General features: G+C 32.4%; 4 protein-coding genes across 4 annotated transcripts; 1 reads left to right on the forward strand and 3 right to left on the reverse strand.

The window, feature by feature from the left end:
- Positions 1 to 56: 56 nt before the first annotated feature.
- Positions 57 to 854, reverse strand: TRIADDRAFT_6376 (uncharacterized protein; the record flags this gene model as incomplete). Its single annotated transcript, XM_002110927.1, has 3 exons — positions 57 to 151; positions 271 to 477; positions 713 to 854. Coding segments are annotated over 3 exons (444 nt in total), but the record flags the coding sequence as incomplete, so codon positions are not given.
- A 2,778-nt stretch (positions 855 to 3,632) lies between these two features.
- TRIADDRAFT_54438 (uncharacterized protein) lies at positions 3,633 to 5,783 on the reverse strand (the record flags this gene model as incomplete). The annotated part of the gene is made up of 4 exons (XM_002110928.1): positions 3,633 to 3,758; positions 4,119 to 4,332; positions 4,493 to 4,546; positions 5,689 to 5,783. The coding sequence occupies 4 exons, from the start codon at positions 5,781 to 5,783 to the stop codon at positions 3,633 to 3,635; spliced, it is 489 nt and encodes a 162-aa protein (XP_002110964.1).
- Positions 5,784 to 9,314: 3,531 nt separating this feature from the next.
- On the forward strand, positions 9,315 to 16,176 carry TRIADDRAFT_22184 (uncharacterized protein; the record flags this gene model as incomplete). Its single annotated transcript, XM_002110403.1, has 33 exons — positions 9,315 to 9,486; positions 9,681 to 9,761; positions 10,200 to 10,288; positions 10,390 to 10,489; positions 10,573 to 10,663; positions 10,751 to 10,874; positions 10,949 to 11,023; positions 11,136 to 11,283; positions 11,362 to 11,457; positions 11,569 to 11,845; positions 11,922 to 12,089; positions 12,205 to 12,311; positions 12,397 to 12,497; positions 12,581 to 12,634; positions 12,727 to 12,829; positions 12,900 to 13,015; positions 13,081 to 13,154; positions 13,242 to 13,320; positions 13,428 to 13,507; positions 13,619 to 13,675; positions 13,757 to 13,834; positions 13,921 to 14,006; positions 14,077 to 14,225; positions 14,301 to 14,522; positions 14,610 to 14,673; positions 14,768 to 14,924; positions 14,976 to 15,039; positions 15,124 to 15,186; positions 15,278 to 15,338; positions 15,437 to 15,550; positions 15,615 to 15,702; positions 15,776 to 15,903; positions 15,992 to 16,176. Coding segments are annotated over 33 exons (3,651 nt in total), but the record flags the coding sequence as incomplete, so codon positions are not given.
- Positions 16,177 to 17,859: 1,683 nt separating this feature from the next.
- On the reverse strand, positions 17,860 to 19,488 carry TRIADDRAFT_54441 (uncharacterized protein; the record flags this gene model as incomplete). The annotated part of the gene is made up of 2 exons (XM_002110929.1): positions 17,860 to 18,584; positions 19,476 to 19,488. The coding sequence occupies 2 exons, from the start codon at positions 19,486 to 19,488 to the stop codon at positions 17,860 to 17,862; spliced, it is 738 nt and encodes a 245-aa protein (XP_002110965.1).
- Between the last annotated feature and the right edge of the window lie 1,690 nt (positions 19,489 to 21,178).

Genomic DNA, 21,178 nt, shown 5'->3' on the forward strand with positions numbered 1-21,178 from the left:
ACTATTTGCAACCTATCTTGAGTGTGTAGTTTTTCGTTACCACGAAGTGAGAAGTATTGAAGATTCTGTAGTTTGGCAATAGCTGCTGGTAGGTAGCTGAGCTGATTGTTATCGATAGTAATAACTGATAATGCTTTCATAGATGACATATCTGTTCCGAGGAGATAAAAAATATTTCCGTGACCGAGATTTAAGTTAATGGCAAAACTACAAATTTGAAATTTGCGCAACTTTGACCTTTTCTTGTATCCATTGGCTAGTAAAACTTACCATGAGGCAATTCGGTAATTTTGTTACCAGACACAGATAGATATTCTAATTTTGAAAGCATGATGATGCTGTTTGGTAGTCGTATCAAATCATTATATTCGGCAATTAAACAATCTAATTTATTACAATTTCCAAGTTCTTCCGGCAGTCTTCGTATTTGATTACTCGCTATATTTAAACTTTTTAATTGCTTAAGTTGGCCAATTTCTGTAATTCAATTAAGATATTGTGCACGTTGGGTTAGTCTATAACTTGTGTAAATTGTTTATTTATATGATTTCAATTTAATTTCATACTAAACATGTTTCATTAGCGTAATACTGCTATCGATAAGAATTATCGAGTTATAAATACAGTAGGTCGTTTTTCATTCTGATGATATCGTAGATTATATTATCACTATAATTAATAATAATATGGGTAGCAACTAGTCAATGATTACCTGACGGAAGATCATGCAATTTGTTTCTGTATAAGTTTAATCTTTGAAGTGAACCCATTTGCCCAATGTTAAGCGGTAAGCTTTGAAGTTGATTACAACTTACATCTAAAGTTTGTAGATTGCGAAGATTTCCAATTTCTGTAAGAGTAATACATAGGGTATTATATGCTGTATAATTTATTTATGGAGTCTTAAAAGTTTCTAATAAGTTCTATGAGAATTGATAATGCTTACAAACCGGAAGGTAAAGCTGTTAGATAGTTTAAGGGTAGATATCTGGAAAAGAGCCCAGTGTTATTATTGAGTTCAATAAACAAGTAACTTGAATGTTTAGCGAGTTGATATTACGGCGATTGTGGACTAATTCTTGCGATGATATTACAGTAAAATAATATTTTTGCTCATTACGTGAGGACGGAGGAGTTTACTCGCAGTAAAATATGAACAGTTTTAGCTTTTAGTGAGAAATACTTATGCAGCGGCAATAGTTAGAATTGAAAACAGAGAAGAAGCTTGACCAATTGTATATTATAAATTATTTAAAACATTATGGAATAATTTATTGCACTGTTTAGACTTACAATTGAACAAGTTGATGAAGTAAACCAATTCTAGGTGTCTGTATGAAATTCGGTAATAATTTATTGATCATATCATGCCATCAATTAGTAAAGGATCAAATGTATCTGGGTAAGCTAAAGATTATGAATTTACTTAGCATTATAAATGATCTTTTTAAAGGTCTTACCAATTCAGTTAGTTGATTACACTTAAGATACATGGTTTTGATTATATGAAAATGTTTTTCTTGATATATTGATAGGGGTAGTCGTTCTAAGGCACAATAGTTGAGTTCGACGGTTTCTGTTTAAGAATTAAGTGAGAGTATCACAAATAAAGTGAGAATCTAGTAAGGAGTTTCCGTGGGTAGTAGAACGAATTTACAATCGTATTATCGATTTTTAGTAGAATAGTACCGAGATGGCTAGCTCTTAGTAGCTCGATAAACTTTTTACAAGAGCACATAGATCTATACTGTCACCTGATGGTTCCATGTTTTGATTCTTTCTTTGACATTCTAGGTCAATCGATATGCGCAAGCTAATGACCGTTGATGTATTTCTATTCAAGACTATATGTAACAACGACTCTTCTATGATACCTGAAGAGATATTCTCTCCAATGACGTAAAAGGTCTAAAGATTTCAACTGATATTTAAAGATCTATTTTATGATTACTAATCTTATTAGTTAATCTGAGGTATGCAATCCTTTCATTATTTATTTCAGCTTATTAACTTTCTCGATAACGTAGTACTACAGTATATTATTGATTTCCAGTTGTATGCCGTATATTTGATGTTGACTCAAGATGGCTACCTATCATGATCTTTTCTCACTAAAGTTGATAAAGTATTCGACTAAAATTAATTAATAGGTATTTATCTAGAAATAGTAATCACGTGAGGAATAGGAAAATGTCATGCGCAAAGCTCATCACTATCTTCCAGCCGTATTGAATTCAGGCTGGAAAGACATTAGCGTAAATTAGACGGCCAGGCTAAAGACGTTGAATGTGGTAGTCAACCGATCTTCTTGGGGGATTATAGATTGTAGAATATCTTTGGTCTAATTTAAATTAATTTTATGCTTATTTACTGATACGGTGCATATTTTACAAGTTGTACTAGTGGTTGAGTTGTAAATAATGCATCTTTTAAACATTTCATATTCATCGTAGAGCTCTCTCTCTTTCTCTCTCTCTCTATATATATATATTAATTAGGAATCGTTATAAAGTTAGCATAGGACAATATCTGTGGCAATAATAGAAATAGCTTATGTGAGTTAACTATTAATAGAACTGATTGCATGGCTATCCTGACATCCTGACACATATGTTAGTGGCAAGTGGGTAACGCTTTTCAATATGGCTCCGAAACGGTTATGAACCGGTACTGCCAGAAATTCGCTACACTGTACATACTGTACTGTACAGTACACTGTATAGTATTCTCTCAACGGGTCACTAACCGGCCAGCAAACATTCCATTATAGTAAATACGCTCTATTAATCATTATGTTGAATGCTTATAAGTTTAGTATTAGTAATATGTAGACGAAATACTACATCATGAATATGTATAAAGTTCTATGGGTATTATATGCACAAAAGAAGTAGAGCTAATCTATACGTATCATGTAACACTGTCTACGCGATTAACTTAGTGAAATAGTCCTATCTTTAATATAATTCGAATTAGTAACGATAAATGCATTTATATTATAATTAGTGAAGGATATTATTTCATCGATTTATTAATAAGGACTGAGACATCATATGATCTTTGCATGATGAATTTTTTGTAGCATAAGTAATATTAGTGACAAAGAATACGATGGATATTAATATCATACATTACATGTATAGGTTTCATGTCAGCATTTTTTATAAATGCGGTAGCTTTCTGAAAGGTATCCAATGTACTGTACTGTAAGTAATGTCATTGTAGTGTGGATTAGAATTGATTCAAGAAGTTTTTCAACAATATGTCTGCAAAAATTTGAGAATCTTTGATAGAAATAATACTACACATGCAAGTACGGTATGTAGTAACGTCGTATGCATTCTAATCGCAGTTTTAGACAACGGGTATTGTATATGCCATGACTGTGTTAACGTGAGTAATCTATCGTCTAAGACTCGAATCTAAGTTTGGTTGATTAAAGAGTGCTTAGAGTTAGTTGCTTAGATAGTTAAGTCTACTTTAGAGGAAAGAATCCCGTTTAATTCTTGTGTTACAATCTCGGTTGTGACAAGAACGTACATTGCGTTTTCAACAGAAATGCACGAATAGGTAAGAGTTTATAAATATCCTCCTGAGATTATATTAAACTAGCAAATTGCTAATATTAGCAGTTAGATTGCTTCGTAGCGTAAAAGACAACATTCTGTTGCCGGAACGTTTAATCTGCAGTCAAGGCCGGATATGCTGGAGTAAAAACGAACCAAATCATTTAAATTGTTAAAGTATGCAAATCCGTCCTGAAATAAAGAAGAAAAAAATAATTAGAAACTTTTGGATAGTTATGAAGATAAATTTTAGTTTGTTATGTATATTCTTGTAAATTGCCATTATTCAGATGCTAGTGTTTGGAAATTATAGCTACTGAAGCTTATAAATGCGATAATAAATGTTTTAAATATGGGATGAAGTCTTAAAGTGTAATTAATGTAGCTTCTTTACGTATGCATATCAACGGTATAAGAGATTAATTTTAATTGTCACTATATTGTTGATTTCAGTGACAATTTATACGAGTATTTTCTGATAGATAGTGACTGTATGTGGACTTTTTTATATTAATAGTTACAAATTTTTTACATTTATTTTCCTCAACTAACCTTTTCTTTATCAAATATTTCATAGCGCTGGAAACGTTTTCGATAGGTAATTTCATAGTCAATAATGCTAGCATTGAGGCTAGCACGACATTCGGGATCGAAATTGGGTATAACTAATACACTTAGAATTAGGTGACCAAGATCAGTCTGGCTTTGTCGTATAACGAAAACGCCTCTGGTTTTGGCTTGATGGAGAAAAGATACGGTATCAGACCTACAATATAGACGTATGTTTGAAATGATGAGAACTGGTGCTAATTTAATAAATATTAATTAGTAGGCATTTTATACGGTATATACGTAATCATGGGATACCTACTATAATTGTTCACAAAGAAATTACAGAGGCAAGCAACAGGTTGTTTTAAGCTTACCAAGAGAAATCTAGTCTCAACCAACGTCTTGCTCCATCGTATAAAGATATATGGCTAAATTATAAATACAAAAACATTTGATAAAGATTTATAAAGGCACTGTAGTAACTGACTAGTTTATATTTATTTGATAAATATGCCAGAGCTATTAGATTGTTAATATCATTAGATTAAAGCATTTTTCACATGTAGGTTGATTTTTAATTTCATATTTTAATTATATGCGGAGTGATAAACAATTTGTCACCTGTGGTGTGGCAAGAACAAACGTTGTTATCAGACATAATGACTTCTCAAAAACCTTTACATTTATTGAAGGCACTGTAATATCCTATATTACTAACATGACGGTAACAGCATTGATTTAAATTAAGCCATCGCCTTTTATGATAATAAATTGCGTACCATGATCTCTAGAGCAACGGTAAGTTGCATCATTGTTATCATTTTAGATAGTTTAGAGATATATGTGCGTATCCGCGGTAAATGTCAACTCGAATGTTCTAAATTCTATTTTAGAAATAAAATATTTTGCTGATACCGATACTGCAAACGTGGTCTAAATTTCAGATAGCGCCCGTTCGATGTGATATTTTAGCAGTATGAATAATCATATTATTACCTTAGGAGAAGACTAACTTTTGAGTTCTTAAAAAGAGGTTAATGAGTTAATAAGTGTTTCAGTGATATTTTTTCATAATGATTTCATTAATAAATTAGCTTTATTCTATTTATTCAATAATTTGGATACGGGTAATAAAATTTTTTGGCTATCATCTATTATGATAAGGACACTAGGAGTCGCCGTAATCACACATTGTAATCTGTAGAATACTTGTATTGCTTGATATCACTGGATTAATAAATTTACTAACAGTAAAATCATAATTGGTTAAAGAACTTCTAATAGAAGAACTCATCAAATTCGATACAATGCTGGTAGCATAAATCCCGATATGTTATTAATTGACTGTGAGAAATAAATATTCGAAATCATACTGTCAACAAACTGAGTTACGAATTTAAGGAAGCACTATGTCAATTCTAATGTATTGCGCTGGTTAATTTGATCACGATTGTCATTTTTAGAGGACATTTCAGCGTTGAATTTGTATAAACATAAAGACTAGAGCCTTTCGCTTTTGATGTAGTTACTTAATCGATTCGCTACATAATCTTGCTTACTAGCAAACTACCTGAATTGTTGTCGTAGCTGATAGTAGGCTTTTCTATCATTCATTCGAAGCGATTTGATTAATTCGAGGAAATTTGGCGTTGAAGTTGAAATCATCCTTGTTGAGCGTTGACTTGACAGTTCTTGTTTTAAATTAAAGGCGTGTACTATATTCTCGTACTATTATTACTCTGTGAGTTAAAATTGAAGAGAAACCAAGTAATATTCTTGAAATAATCTTGCTTGGCAGTCAAGTTAGGGAATAGTTAAATGATTTGATGGGCGCAAATATCTTCTTGATTTAACAGAAAAAAAAGCAATGACGAGTTAAATGAAATCCAAAGTAATTGATAGGCTGATATAGTAATTATAATTATCGGTGGGCCATCAATTATTATCCTTGGTATCTAGTTATGCGAGCATAATTACTTCTGGTAGACTCAATTACGCCAATATGAATCATCAACCGTTTGTTATTTATTATTAACTGGTTAACAAAGGAGTATTCTGTCTATTTTAAAGATTACTAGACAACATACATATGCATATAGAAAAGCATAATACGTTGTTAGTAAAGCGAGTATCATCACGTGTCTAATTGAAGGCATTCATCGTCCACCCATACGAGAATAGGCTAAAATAATATTGTTATCACAACAGGCTATTAGCCGTTCTAAGTGCTTAGGGGGTATTTCATTAAATCTCCGTTATAAGAGTATATTTACTTCGATGAGTTAGAAAGAGATATACTTATGACTACACTTTGGTGAACAGTAGTCTATGGTAATAATTATATCATTAAATTTGTTTACGTATTAGTTGCTATAATGGAGTGATGATCATTGACCAGAGCGTAATGATTACCATAGTTTTAAATTTAGTCTAGTTGTAATTTTTTTAAACTTCGAAATGTGCGTTCTATGTTTCTACTTGGGTTTTGTATTACGGCTATTAGCCTATTACACCTATTGAGATTTCTTGTTTATGTATTGTGTGATTTACGTCATATTTTGCACAGCAACGAAGAGGAAGAAAGTCTAAACTAAAATTTTTTTAAATAATTAATATCGCATCGAATCTATAATAAACTCCGGCATAATTAATCAAGAAACTCATCATAATGATATACATAAACGAGATTCATGGAACTCGTAAAATATTTTTATCATTTCCTCATCTTATACCTACAACATTGGTGATTCCATTGCCTTAGCATTGCGAGAACGATAGATCTTGTGTTGGATATTAACTGGAGTACAGTCCAACTTATTAACTGAAGTTGAAAGTTGGGTTGTTCGCTTTGTTACAACACTTTTGAGCTAATAAATTAATGCAATGGTGAAAGTACTGTAATCTGTAGGATTACTTCAAAGACATAGTCTACAGAGGTGACTTTTTTTCTATTTACGATATAATATATCATTGCTTTTATTTCTAAACTACAGATACTGCTTTACTTAACTGTAGATAAAATCGAAGGTAAAAATCTATGCTGGCATCATTCGTAGAGTAGTACCTTCTTGATATTGTTTCGTCCAAAAATTGACTCTAAATCAGCACTGGCTGTAATTGTAATTGCAGCCACTGCAGTTTAACTATCCCGTCGCCTTCATCTAGTGTACAGACATGAGTCATAAATATTATAGAAAACCCCTATCGATAAGTCCCAGGGAATCTCTGCAATTGCTTTATGGCTTATCAGTTCTATAAATAGTTCATTAAATTAAGATAGATGCTTTACAGGAGGCGTTCGTTAGTCTTTCAGAACTTAATATTGGAGTAATGGCAGCAGTTTGTTTGATGTAGTACTTGGGCTGGCCACTTCATTATTTTTTTCCTAGCATGATTCTAGTATGGAAAGAAGATTTCATACTTTGGTCTAGCCTTCATCAAAAGCGGAATGATTGAATCATTGTGGTCAATGGTCCTATCTTGTCCAACCTAGATTTAATCATGGACTACTAGAAAAATGCTTCTAGTAGTCCATGATTTACTATACGTATAAATACAGTAATACTGCATAGAGTACTGTACAGTGTAACTAACTAATCTGATTTGATAAACAAACAAAAATACTTGTTAATTTAAATAAGAAATGGAAAAGATTTAATACCAAAATAGATACTGATTGATTTGGATTTGAAAGTTTAATTTAAGTCATAAGAGTTATTGCTAACTGAACTATTTTTTACGAGCCATTAAACGTCGCTACTGTAAGGCATGGAGTACAACAGAAATAGTAGTGTACGTCGATTCCATGTAGATTTCCATGCGTTCTCTGATATTAATAATTCACTTTCCAGCAGTAAGAATATTACTAGAACGATTCAGTGCTCATGGTATGTATTTGAAGACTGTTAATGTGATTTTTGTGTCATACAGTATACATAATTATATTTGCCTATCCCGTAGAAGTGGGATTACTATTAATTAGTGAACCTAGAAGTGATCAATACGGCTAATTAAACTTGTACGATAGTCCCTTATCCCTTATGCCATAGACTTCTGAAAGATGCGTAGACTACTACTAGAAGTAAGTTTAGTAGTCCATGTCTATGCGCTTTCTTCTGAAAGAGTCTAGAAGGAGTTTGGCTGCCATGTGCTTTCGTACACTGCAGGCAGACTTTTAGATACAGTACTACGCAGGTCCATATTTTTAGTACAGTACAGTACAGTACGTACTGTACTCCACAGTGTTAATACTGTAGCATACACCGTGCATTGTACTGTACTTTACGGTACAGTACAGTACTGTAATGTCCTGTATTGTGGCCTGGCTAATAAGGCTACAAAAAGGACCTCGCAGTTGCTGGCTTTAATTGAAGGATAGATTATCCAGTCATTAAAGTTCTTCAATTTCGTTCTAGTTAATTGCAGCTATTGGAAGATAGTGGGTTTGGTTTGTCCTGGTATTGTAAGTGATCTGATCCTGCTGCTATTATGAGAAATTTAAGGCTTATCAACGCAACAACTATTAGCTCGTTATGCTGCCTTGTTCGATGCATCGCTGTTAACAATCTGCAACGAGAAGTGTATCTTCTAACTTGCAATAAGATTATCATCTTGAGCCTGGATAATAATAATGTATGTTTTTGGCCCTTGGAAAGTTGTATATGTGTGTATATATACGCGAGATGGGAGAGGCATTTAGTTATCGTTAGTTCTATTAGGGAAACTGACTATTAGCTAGCTAGTTCGAATTATATTGTCTATGGTATTAGTACTGTATGCGAGCTAGCTTTTTAAATGTCAATTAGGTTGTTGCATACATGATAGAACGTTTACTGTTACAATTTTGTTGTCAGAAATTGCATTTACTTGATATAACTTGTAAAAATGTTATTATATTACTGGTGCGTGCATGATGATTGATTAAATGTGCGATGAATTATGTTACGATACGTATTGGCTTAATAATGTGGAGTAATAGATTGATCCCAGCTACATTGCTTAACTAGTGCTAGCACAAACTTTGGGTGTACTAACAGCTAATTACTTTAATCTTAGATGCCACTAGATTGATCGATGTGAATAGGATTCTTTTTTTACAATAATAATACTGCTATAATAATAAGGATTTGCTACTCTAATTGAAAGGTCATCGACAGTGTAGAAATTGATCCTATCGAGGATCAGAATAGGTTCCCTGTAAATGCTGAATATTTACTTGAAAGCGAATCTTTGTGTATTGCCATGAAAGATGGGGACGTTTTATTATATCATTGCAATAGCCAGCAAATTGAATGTGTCGGGTCTGTTGAATCTGGTATAAATTGCATGGCATGGTCACCAGATCAGGAATTAGTGCTTCTCTCGACAGGTAATATAGCTTGCTCAGCGAGCGATCAGTAGATTTTTCAGAGCTAACGGCTATACCTTGTCAACTTTGAGACTAAGTTGTCAATGTTAGTTAACAAATTATTATATCGATTATACATAATTAGATTAAAGCTTATCGCACATGTCTGCTCGCTAATCTAAATTTTTCTTAATTTAATATCACATCATCAACAGCTGAAAGTAAGATTATTATGATGACTAAAGATTTTGATGTTATTACTGAAATTTCATCTCAAACGGAAGATTTTGGTGAAAGTAAGTCATGTAGTGGAGATGAAAAAGTATGGTTTTGTAACAATAATGTTGTGCTGTCGCAATTTTATGCTATTTGTACTCAAATACAGAAAATTGCAGCCTAAAGTAGATTTCACCTGGTGAATTTACTGCTCACTACCAGGTTATTTACGTACAAGGAAACAGTGCGATAGTCCAGTATTGAAACTAGTTGTTATATTTTTTACTTTATGGGTACTTTGTGGTAGGGTCTTAATTCAAAGTAGATAGAATAATTCGTATAATCTGCTGGAAATATCAAATAGTTACCGTGCGACTGCGACTGTTAATATTTCGCATTTGATTTCTTGTAATATTGTTGCAAGGGTTGCATATACGCGTAATTTTTCTATTGTGAAATTACGAAGGATTAATGGTTATGCTAGATACTTAAATCAGTATTATTACCCTAACTTTTAGATAAACCAATAAATGTCGGATGGGGTAAAAAAGAAACTCAATTTCATGGCTCTGCCGGCAAACCTAAAGTTGGTGACGGTATGGAAAAGGTATCATAATGACATTTGCTCGTACTCGTATTTTTTGCAAGTTACTACTGAGGACGTATACTTTATTTTGTATGTATGTAATGGAATTGTTCTATATCTAGGCTCCTGTACCTGTAGCAGATTGGGATGATGGCCTATCTAAGTTAAGCTGGCGAGGTGATGGACAGTATTTTGTTTGCAATGTTGTAAATCAAACAACAGGTAAATCTCGTTCCTATATTTGCTGATACTGCTTCACCCTTTACAACATTATCGTGAAATAGTTATTAACTAACTATACGTAGGTGCCCGGCAGCTGAGATTTTGGAGTCGTGAGGGTATTTTACAATCTACTAGTGAGAATAGTGACGGTCTAGAGGGACCACTACATTGGAGGTAAGATCATTGTCTTACTTTGTATGCTGGTATATTTAAATTTTATATTGGGTAGACTTTGATTTGAATTATAACTTGTAATCACAGGCCATCTGGTAATCTAATTGCTACTGCACAACGTAAACCACAATACTACAACGTGCTATTCTTTGAAAGAAATGGTTTACGCAGAAGTGAATTTACGCTACCTTTTAGTGATTCTGAAACTAGGGTAACAATACTGTTACGACTATATTTTGTGTCTTTACGTACAGATCATATATTATTATTATGTTTAATACATAGGTTATCGACTTAGTTTGGAATCTCGATTCAAAACTGTTAGCTGTTCGGCTAGAAACAACTACTTTTCATAACGATGTTGATGGATCGGATATTCGATCTTACGGTATGGTTTATTCTAATCACTTCAGCTGCAAATTAAAGACATAACACTAGCAATGAATTGAATGTTATTAACCTAATGCATGAGATGTATTTATCATTTTCAGTGCAATTATGGTTTTGCAATAATTCTCATTGGTACTGCAAACAGGAAATATCATTTACAACTGCCGATCGTATAGCGTGTATACAATGGGATACTGATGTATCTTACCGTCTGCATATTGCAACTTTTGGTAAGGAAAAAGTAAAAGTTATAATATGAAGGAATCAAGAGTAAAACTAATTCATTTGTGGAATGTACATACACATAGGGGGAAAGTATTTGCAGTACAATTGGTATTGGGATGTTGATTATAGCCAAGCACATGTAGCTGGCAACCTTTCATCTGTCGCTGTAATTGATGGAGGTCAGATATTATAGCGTAGAATTTTAGTAAACGTCGTATAATATGATAGTAAACCCAATGATATTTAACTTAAGTAATTGAGTAATCAGATCGACTCTGCTGTTTATTTAGATCGTTTACTGGTAACTCCATTCTCTATAATGGTTATGCCTCCGCCGATGTCGGCATACTACATAAAAGCAGAGAGCTCTATTAATCAAGTTTGTTTTGGTCCATCTGGCATTAGTAATGACTTTGCTATTGTGTTAGCTAACATGAACATTGCAATTTATACCTACTGTGATGGCCCTGATACTTTAACAAATGAAAAATCGATTAAATTGAGTGGTACAGGTGGTGTAGGATTTAAAACTTCATTAAAATTACCTAGACTTCAAGGAACCTTTAAGTGAGTAACATTCACTGCATAATAAAAACATAGCAGCCATTCTAAGGAAAATGTTATATATACTCTTTTGTTTTAGATTATTTCTTAAAGACAGTAAACCAATCAATAATTTATATCAGTTGCAACATTTATCATGGCTTACTTCTAATAAGTTTCTTGCCATCATGTGGGATGACTGTAACATGAAGAATTATTTACTTTATCTTCATTTAATAGAAGACGAAGAGAAGAGAATTATTGTTAGGTATAGAGTTCACTCACACTGTTCAGCATAATGGTTTAAAGTAGTGTATCACTACCAGATAGCTGTAAGGAATGCAGCACCTTATGTTAACCCCAGTTTATCATTTCTCAACTAGGGATACGTTAGAACTGCCCAAGATGGTGCTACGATTAGTTACCAATCATGATACTCTGTCTACAATTATACAATATGTAGATGGCAGCGTCTGGCGATATTGTCACGGTAACATAATAGGTTTTTGTAAATATTTTCATAATATTTTAAGGCTTGTACAGTATTGCTTAGACTAGATAATCACTTCATCTAGACGATCATATGAAGTTGATTCCTTGGCTATTGCCGAATGGAATGTCTCTTCAGCTACCACAACCATGCCAATACATTGCTACAGCTGTAATGAATGATTCGGTTCGGTTTTAGTTGTAGTTTGATTTGTATATTACATGAAACCTTGCATTAATTGTTATGGGTATAACTATATCTCGCCACAGGAGGTTGTGATCGGTAGCAATGAAAGATTTAGAATATATATTAATGATAAAGAGGTATTTTGCACCTTTGCTACTATACTTTATATACACCGGTTTAGATAAATATGATTGGTCTAATGAGAATCGTTTATTGATTTTGTTGACAGATTGCTAACAACTGCACATCTTTTTGTGTGCATGATTCGTTTCTAATATTTTCGACTCATTCGCATACATGCCGATTTGTAAGTTTGTTATCAGATTGGGAAAGTGAGTAATCGTCGTTTTATTTTCTTGCCACTTACACACATGTAATCGTCGCTGCTAATTTTATTATAAGATATTAGGTCATATCCAACTAATGAGTCAGCGCCATTTGATGAGAATGTTCGTCGTATGGAAAGGGGATCTAAAATTGTTTTGGCTGTTTCTGATAGTACAAAACTTGTATTTCAGGTATTTATTTCATCTGCTTTTATCTCAGTACTATTTTCAGTTAATTGTTTATACCAATTTCATAGATGCCTCGGGGTAATTTAGAAGCCATCCATCCGCGCGCATTGCTGTTGCATTCCGTCCGACGATTACTGGATAAGTAAGCAGGAACTTCCGTACGCATAAAGTTTAGTGTAAACAGATTGATTCTTATATATCTTCTATCACTTGACGATTATAAATGGAGGCTAAACTTTGGAGAGGCGTTCTTATTAATGCGCAAACATAGAATCAATTCAAATCTTCTATATGATCACAATCCGAAGGTTAGCTAAGAGATAGTTCGATAGCATAAGTTTTAAAAAACAACGGCTTTAAAATAGTACGGGATAAAAAATGACCAAGATTTAACACTTCTCTGTACATTCACTAGGGTTTTATGGAAAACATCGATATCTTCATTAGGCAAATAGACGATGTCAACTTCATTAATCTCTTTCTATCGGATTTAAGGTGGATATACACAATCACTGTTTCAGAATGACATTCTTTGCCAGCATAGGGGTAAATTTCGTTTGTAAAATATACAATAAATCTTAATTTTATAAACTATAAAAATTATAGAGAAGAAGATGTCACAATTACCATGTACACAGCTGAACAATCAAGGCCATCTTCAAGGTTGGTTTTTTGCAGTGCTAAAGGATGAAATCGATTAAATTTGATTAAGTTTTATTCTTTACTTTTAATCCAACACTGAAGCATTCCGCTTACTGGAAGTAAAATCGATAAAATTTGCGACGCCGTTCGTGAATCGCTTACTTTAATAAATTTTAATAAGTAAGCGACCAAAATAAAATTTAACATGAATTGTATTAAGTTATTAAAAGTTACTTTGTTGTAATAAATATAAATTTACTTTGAAGATATATCCTCTCAGTCATCACGTCGTATGTGAAAAAAACCACAGCAGAATTAGATAAAGCCTTACAACTTATAAAATCGTTAGCAGGTTACTAATGATTTTAATCATTACCTTAATGTGAACATAAAATTTCATCATATTTATTAATTTTTCTTAGATAAAACAGCAGTCTCAGAAGGAGGTGTTAGCTACCTGGAAGCATTGAAGTACTTACTAGTTTTAGTTGATGTTAACGAACTGTACAATGTTGCTTTAGGAATGTATGACTTCGATATCGTCTTAATGGTAGCCGAAAGATCGCAGAAGGTTAATACTCATAGGAATGATTACTATAAATATTCTTACGTATATAAATACTCATGGTCTGATTTTAATAAGTAGGATCCTAAAGAGTATCTGCCATTTCTGAATTCCCTTAAAAAGATGGAATCTAATTACTCAAAATACAGTATTGATAAATTCTTAAAAAAATATGATAGAGCTATTGTTCATCTCAGTCGATGTGGTAGCGAGTACTTCGATGAACTGTTGCAATTGATTGAGAAGCAGAAATTATATCGGCAAGCCCTTTCTTTATATCCGGTTGATTCAGATCGATTCAAAGTGAGAATTTAGTGTGACCTCGTTGTTATCCGATTCAAGTTTGCTTATAAGTTTCTTTTTATAATTATCCACATGTTCATTTTTTAGTCAATTTGTAAGAAATACGGCTTATACCTAAAGAATATAGATAATCATTTGGAAGCTGCACTTAGTAAGAAACCATGACATGAATTCTTTTAGTTATATTTATAATTATGATTTTTATGAAATTGTTATATTTGTAACACCATAATTTGTGATTGTAGTGTTTGCGAAGGGTAATGAATATGAATTAGCCAGGATATCATTTATAAAGTGTCGTAATTGGCAGCAAGCGTTCTGTATGGCATCAAAGCTACGATTTAGCATAGCTGAAACATCAAAAATGGCGAATAAAATTGCTAGTAAGATTTTCTTGCTAGTGTAATTTCCTAATTGTAAAGTATTGAAAGTTTGAATTATAAAACTGTTTAGGCGACTTGTGCGATGCACGAAATCATCCCTGGCAGCTGCTACAGTACTCTTAGACTATGCTAACGTAAGTGTGTGCAGTCAGCAGTCTCTAGAGCAGTAAAGTTTAGATATGACTGAACTCTTACATAAGTAATTAAAATTTTGGTAGGAAACCGAACAAGCGATCGTAACATTGATTAATGGTTGCTTATGGAATGAAGCATTGAGATTAGTAAGAGAAGTGAACCTGGAGAGTTTATTGACACTTCAGATTGCTATCGTAGATTGTATTTTATAACGTTAAATTAATTTTATTTTTGCAGATGCATCGTCACGATAGGACTGATATGATAGAGAGTCATTTTTTGAGTGCTTTAATAGATAGTAAGATCAGATGTTATTCAGCAGAGCTATTAAATACTGTAGTTTTATAGCTTTTGTGATTGCTTATGCAATTATGACTCAATGACTATTTATTATAGGCTATCAGGCACAAAGCGCATATTTGAAAAATAGCATTACTCAGTTCAGGAGACATAATGATAGATTGATAAAAGTAAGAGAAGAAAAGAGGGAAAAAATGCAAGAGGTTGCAGGTAAGAATACTGTTGGCCTTATTAATTAGTATAAAATAACTTTGGAATTTTTAATTTTACTTAGATGGCGGCGATGATGGGGATTTGTATTCAGAGACTACAAGTATTACTGGTCGATCTACAAGATCAAGTATTTATAGTAGGACTACAGGGTAAGCATATTTCCTAAAATTACTCAACTAATTATTGTTATCAGAAGTATCAATTTAATTTAATTTAATGCAGCCGTACTTCGAAAAGTCGAAGAAAAGTTGAAAGAAAGAGATATAGCTTACGTGAAGGAAGTCCGTACGAAGATATTGCTTTAATGGAGGCTCTAAGTCAAATGATTAGGACGTTGTCTACAACTAAAGGTTACTAATTAGTTTGCTATAGTTATACTGTAAACATTCAATCCAATTAAAATTCGATTTTATGCCAATGATTTTTCTAAATGCAAAGACGATATTCGTTCCCTGATGGAAATATTAATCATTTTCAATCACGATTCGGAGGCAGCTGTGCTGCAAGATATTCTTGAAGAATATATGACCACTGTTAAAACTTCACTCAAAAATATATGGCCGTCTGATGGAGTTTATCACCATGTAAGATTAATGTTACTCTACTATGTAATCATCAAATAAAACTTCTCTAATTATCGATCTAATATTGATACATTCAATAGCAATTTGGACCTGATTATAACACCAGTGATATTGCTGATGCTACGTTAAATAAAACCAAACCTGCAATGGCTTTGGCAGTGGACAATGATATAGACTATCCAAGTACGTGGATTTCCTATCTAAGAATTATTTAGCAACGTTAGTTATAGACGGCAGTATTTCTTAATTCTAATTCAACATGTGTGCAATTGTAGCTCAACCCGATATAGCGAAAACCATATTGTTTGAGAGCAAATGGAAATTGGAACTGTTTAAATAAGATTCGCCGAGATTTGATAAAGCCATTTCAATTTAAACTAGGGCATCACGATTATTTCGTAAATTTTTAAAAATATTAATGTGAGCTTATATAAAATTTCTCATAAGACCTGAATTTAACGAATATTTCATAATAAGGCTGTTTATATCTTATGCAAGCCGAGGTAACAATTTGCGTAATAAAAGTACTGATAGCTCTGGAATAGACTGCTTTTTATTACACCATCTATTAATTTACATACTTTTAATTGACGGCAGTTTATTATTTAAATTGCTTTATAGTATGTTAAGTATAAACTTCTACGACATTACTATAAAATATCAGTTCAATAACACAGATTTAGTAATGGGAAGGAATGATGTACAAAACCATAAAGTCACCTACATCAGATTTGATGTCGGTGATTGTTAGTGTTAACTTTGCAGATACTTATTTGGATTAGGAGCTTCGTGCAATGTGCCAAGGATATCAAGGTGTGATTAATAAATTTAATGCAATTCTTGAAATATAAGGACGCAGTGGCATTTCATCGAACAGCTAAGAAATTATTGGCTTTGTACAAATAATCATAAGATATACTTACAAGAAATTGTAAACAGGTTGATAAATATCAAATCGTTCTTTTCAGTATTACCTACTGCATGTGAATATTATTACATCAGAATACTCGTAGATTGATGTATTAATAACGGTTATTTACTACGAAATAGATGTAATGCAGTAGACCTAATAGTGAGCGAAAGATTTTAGCTTTACGAAGAGGTTCATCGAAAAATATAGGTGCAGCGTAATTTTTAACTGTAAATATCTTGGAACTAAATGCAAGATCCATCAATAGAATTCAATAGATCAATACATATAGTTTTAGCACAAATTGAAGTTAAATTTTTCTTAAAAAATAATTTATCCATAAATCGTGGCGAGATAAGTCGCATTGCTGGTAACAGCAACAATAACTTCGTGAAACGTTCCGTTCGTTCTTTTCTTCGATTGCGGCAGTAATTTTCAAGTAAGGATAGCATTCTATCATGATGATTTCCGATATCTTCACGGCGGACTAGCATAGCATGACAACGATCTGTTGCACATTACATAAAATCCAGTTTTATTGGCAGTATAAAAATGGCTATCATATTACATAAGAAACTAGCTTGAGATTATTTATACCACTGTTATCTATGATTACTAAATACGACTAATCTTGCGATTTTATTGCTATACTTTTGAAATAAACAACTACTATATTTAAATTAAGCATATTGCTCATGAATCTTATGAGAGCATACATAAACTACGAAGTAGATTTAAATGGGTACTACACTACGTAGATTTATTTTTGTGCCTCAAAATAAGGCTGTATGCATCTCGATTATAGGATATGTCTAATGCCACTTACCAGATCTTAAAAACAGGATCAACAGTAGAAATTCGTATTCATTCGAATCTAGTTGATAGCTGCTTAACTTAAAGTTAATATCCATCCATGTTCGGGTACTTAGAGTAATGTCTTTAATAATATCAGCACCATCGAAATGGAGATCAAGAGATGCTATAATATCCTCAGTATTGAAAGTAAATCTCCAACGGTTAGCGAAGATAATAAATAAATCAACCCAGTTATATTCTATTAAAGTACTCAGATCTCGCGATAATAACCAATTTAATTGTGATGAAGATTTGACCCATTTTACGACATTGTTTAAGAGTTCGATTGCATTTCGATAGCTACTGGAAACGATTAAATAGTTTGCTTGCATAGATGTTGGTAGCGGAGGAATTATAGAATTTGGATGGTATCTAAGCCTTGAGTGATGATAGAAATTAGGCTGAATTGTTGATAAGGGTGCAGTAGTCGATGGCGTTGATGGTATAGAACTATAGCCTAATGGTGACACTGTTAGTGATGGCGGATAGTAGATATTAGTTAAACTATTAAATGGGTAAGGCTGGCGATAGGAAATATCAGGTGGATTAGATCTACTGTTTGCTTGATTATTTGGCGATTCGTGTATTGATATTGTCATACGCGGCTGTTGATGTAATGAAGCAGCATGCACCGATAACATTTTATTTCTTGCAGAGCGTGGTTCACGTTCATTTTGCACAGCTATAATGGAAGTTAATAGAGAATAATTTGAATACAATCTAATTTTAACAGCTTGCCTGTAGTAAATTATTGCAAAAATCGAATTTTACGTCAATCAGTTACGACAGTAACGTGAATTAGCTATTACCTAAATATACTATCATATGATTTTTATTGATATTTAGTTATTACTATCTATCTGTTTATAAAGTCGTAAGTCAAGTTTACTGTAAAAATATGAGAATTTAGCTAGCAAAGCGGTTAGCCCAAGGCTAGTTTACTACAAAAATAATAAACTTTGATATGCGCTTATTATCACAGTATAATACCAAGTGTGGATTGACGTGTAAACTATAGCGCATTTCGTACATAAGAAATAAAGGTAAAGTTACACGCTGGTTACCGTGAACATGGTTACAAATGTTGGACTAGGGTAAGACATACGGTACTCGCGTACATTAAAATAGCCATCGTATTATGCTAATATTGATGGAATATGGTAGTTGTAACGTCAGCTAGACCAAATTTTAATATCATATTTCCAAAGCTATTAATGTTTTACTTGCAACGAAATTTGTTTCGAAAACTGAGCTGTGTAAAATATTTAATTTATTATTACATTATATACGCGTAAAAGCTATCGGCACTAGAAAGGCTTAAAAATAATGAATCTATAGTAATTTAAAATACATTTTCGGTTGAAATATCGTAACTATCAAGCTGTCATCTTCTTTATCACTACGTCATCATAGGGTGATAATTATAATTACTATATTGAAAAGGCAACCCTTTCAACGTAAATTCATAATGGTATAGCAGTGATAGGGGCAGTTATTTGGAATGACAGAAAAATTAAAATATGTCAAATCCTGTACATATGAAGACTTTAACCGACTACAATAATGGACTTACCATCTTTGTTCATATTTGCTTGCAGGCACTTTTTTAGACGACAGGCCTGACACTATACAGGATGAAAGAAATTATTATTTGGAAACTGGAAAACTGTCTGATAATATAATAATTATGGTAACTCATTTTTCTTTATATAAAGATATAATCAATATAGTATTCCCGGTATTAAAAATTCTGATTGTAAACTTACTAGCATTTTTTAATTAAAATTTAGTTTATACATATACCGTAAACGTATTGCTTAACACTTAGGTTTAATGCGTCTCTATATTTAACATTATGAGGACTTTATGGGTTATGCCAGTAAATATGTAATGAATATTTTAATACGAAAATGGTATGGAGTTAGTTGATAAATTGAAGTTGAAGATATTATGAACATCGGAAAAATAATCTAGATGGTATACACAGTTTTATCAATGGTTCATCATAAGTAGGAACATTACAAACGTTATAATGACTATGCGTAAATTAATCTATAAAAGGAATCATTTTGAGCTCTTCTTTCGCTCTTGTGATATATGATATTGACATAGCGTTTATTTTTTATCACGAGTTATATACGCGACGTATTGAAATAAACGATCATGATATGTTACTTTTTCTATGATGTGATGTGACCAAACATAATAAGTTTTACTAAATGTTACGGACTAAAGTTTGTACATTATTAAATATGGATAGAGTGAACGTATAAATGAAAGCTTTTCCTATAGTATACGGATCAGTATCGCTTTAAGTGGACTGGCAAGGTTCACGCTGCTATTAGTTCACAAAACGTCTTAAAACTAACAACTTGGTTCATTTTCCTTTTCGGACTCCACTGCAACCATCGCAAGCAAATATTCCGTAATGTCTACCTAATTGTAGAGCAATAACAGTGTAGAATTTAAGTACAATATTAAAAGGTATTAGATTATAAATGTTCTCATTACATTATCGACGGGTTACTAAAAGTATAATCATATATGCTGGAGTTATATATGTATTACATGAATTCAAAATAATTTCAAAATAAATTTATAATAAATAATTTTGATAAGAAATCTTTCTGTCATTTAGTTAAAATACTACTATGCTAGATTTATGTTAAAGAACTTGTATAGCGCAAACGCCCATACCTGATGACTTATCTCCACAGACACGACAAATTGCAGTTTCTCCCTGAATTGGTGTCTCTATCGCTATTCCAGATATAACATACAAGTGCGATATAATAAAAGATGTTCATTTCATTTGTGTGAATTAGACCGTATTAACTAGCATAATCTTATATCGACCAGATCATTAATGTATAAATAAGATATATTAGAATTAGCTATACGGATTAAACTTACGCATGACGTCAATTGAAATAAATGATTTAGACTGGATGTATGCAGTAAACTGATATAGCTGACTAAGGTAGCAGACGATTGATGATGATGATTTCTAATTAAATAAGGAATGGAAAAGTCGCTTTTCTACCGCTTTAAGAAAAGTTGGCAATTTTGACATTTAAACTTGAAAAATAGGTACTTGTAACTACTGAACGGTGCAATGATTGAGAATAAATAAGCAGATAATCAATCTTGGTGTGTATTTATACAGCAAAATTTTAAGACAATGAGATAATTGTGGTTAAATTAGTGGTTAACCAGACAATATTTTACGTGAATGATTTCTTGATATGTATAACGATACAGTAGCCTAAGAAGTAT

The sequence above is a fragment of the Trichoplax adhaerens genome, genomic scaffold, assembly GCF_000150275.1.
Source record: "Trichoplax adhaerens TRIADscaffold_3 genomic scaffold, whole genome shotgun sequence".
NCBI classification, from domain to species: domain Eukaryota; kingdom Metazoa; phylum Placozoa; class Uniplacotomia; order Trichoplacea; family Trichoplacidae; genus Trichoplax; species Trichoplax adhaerens.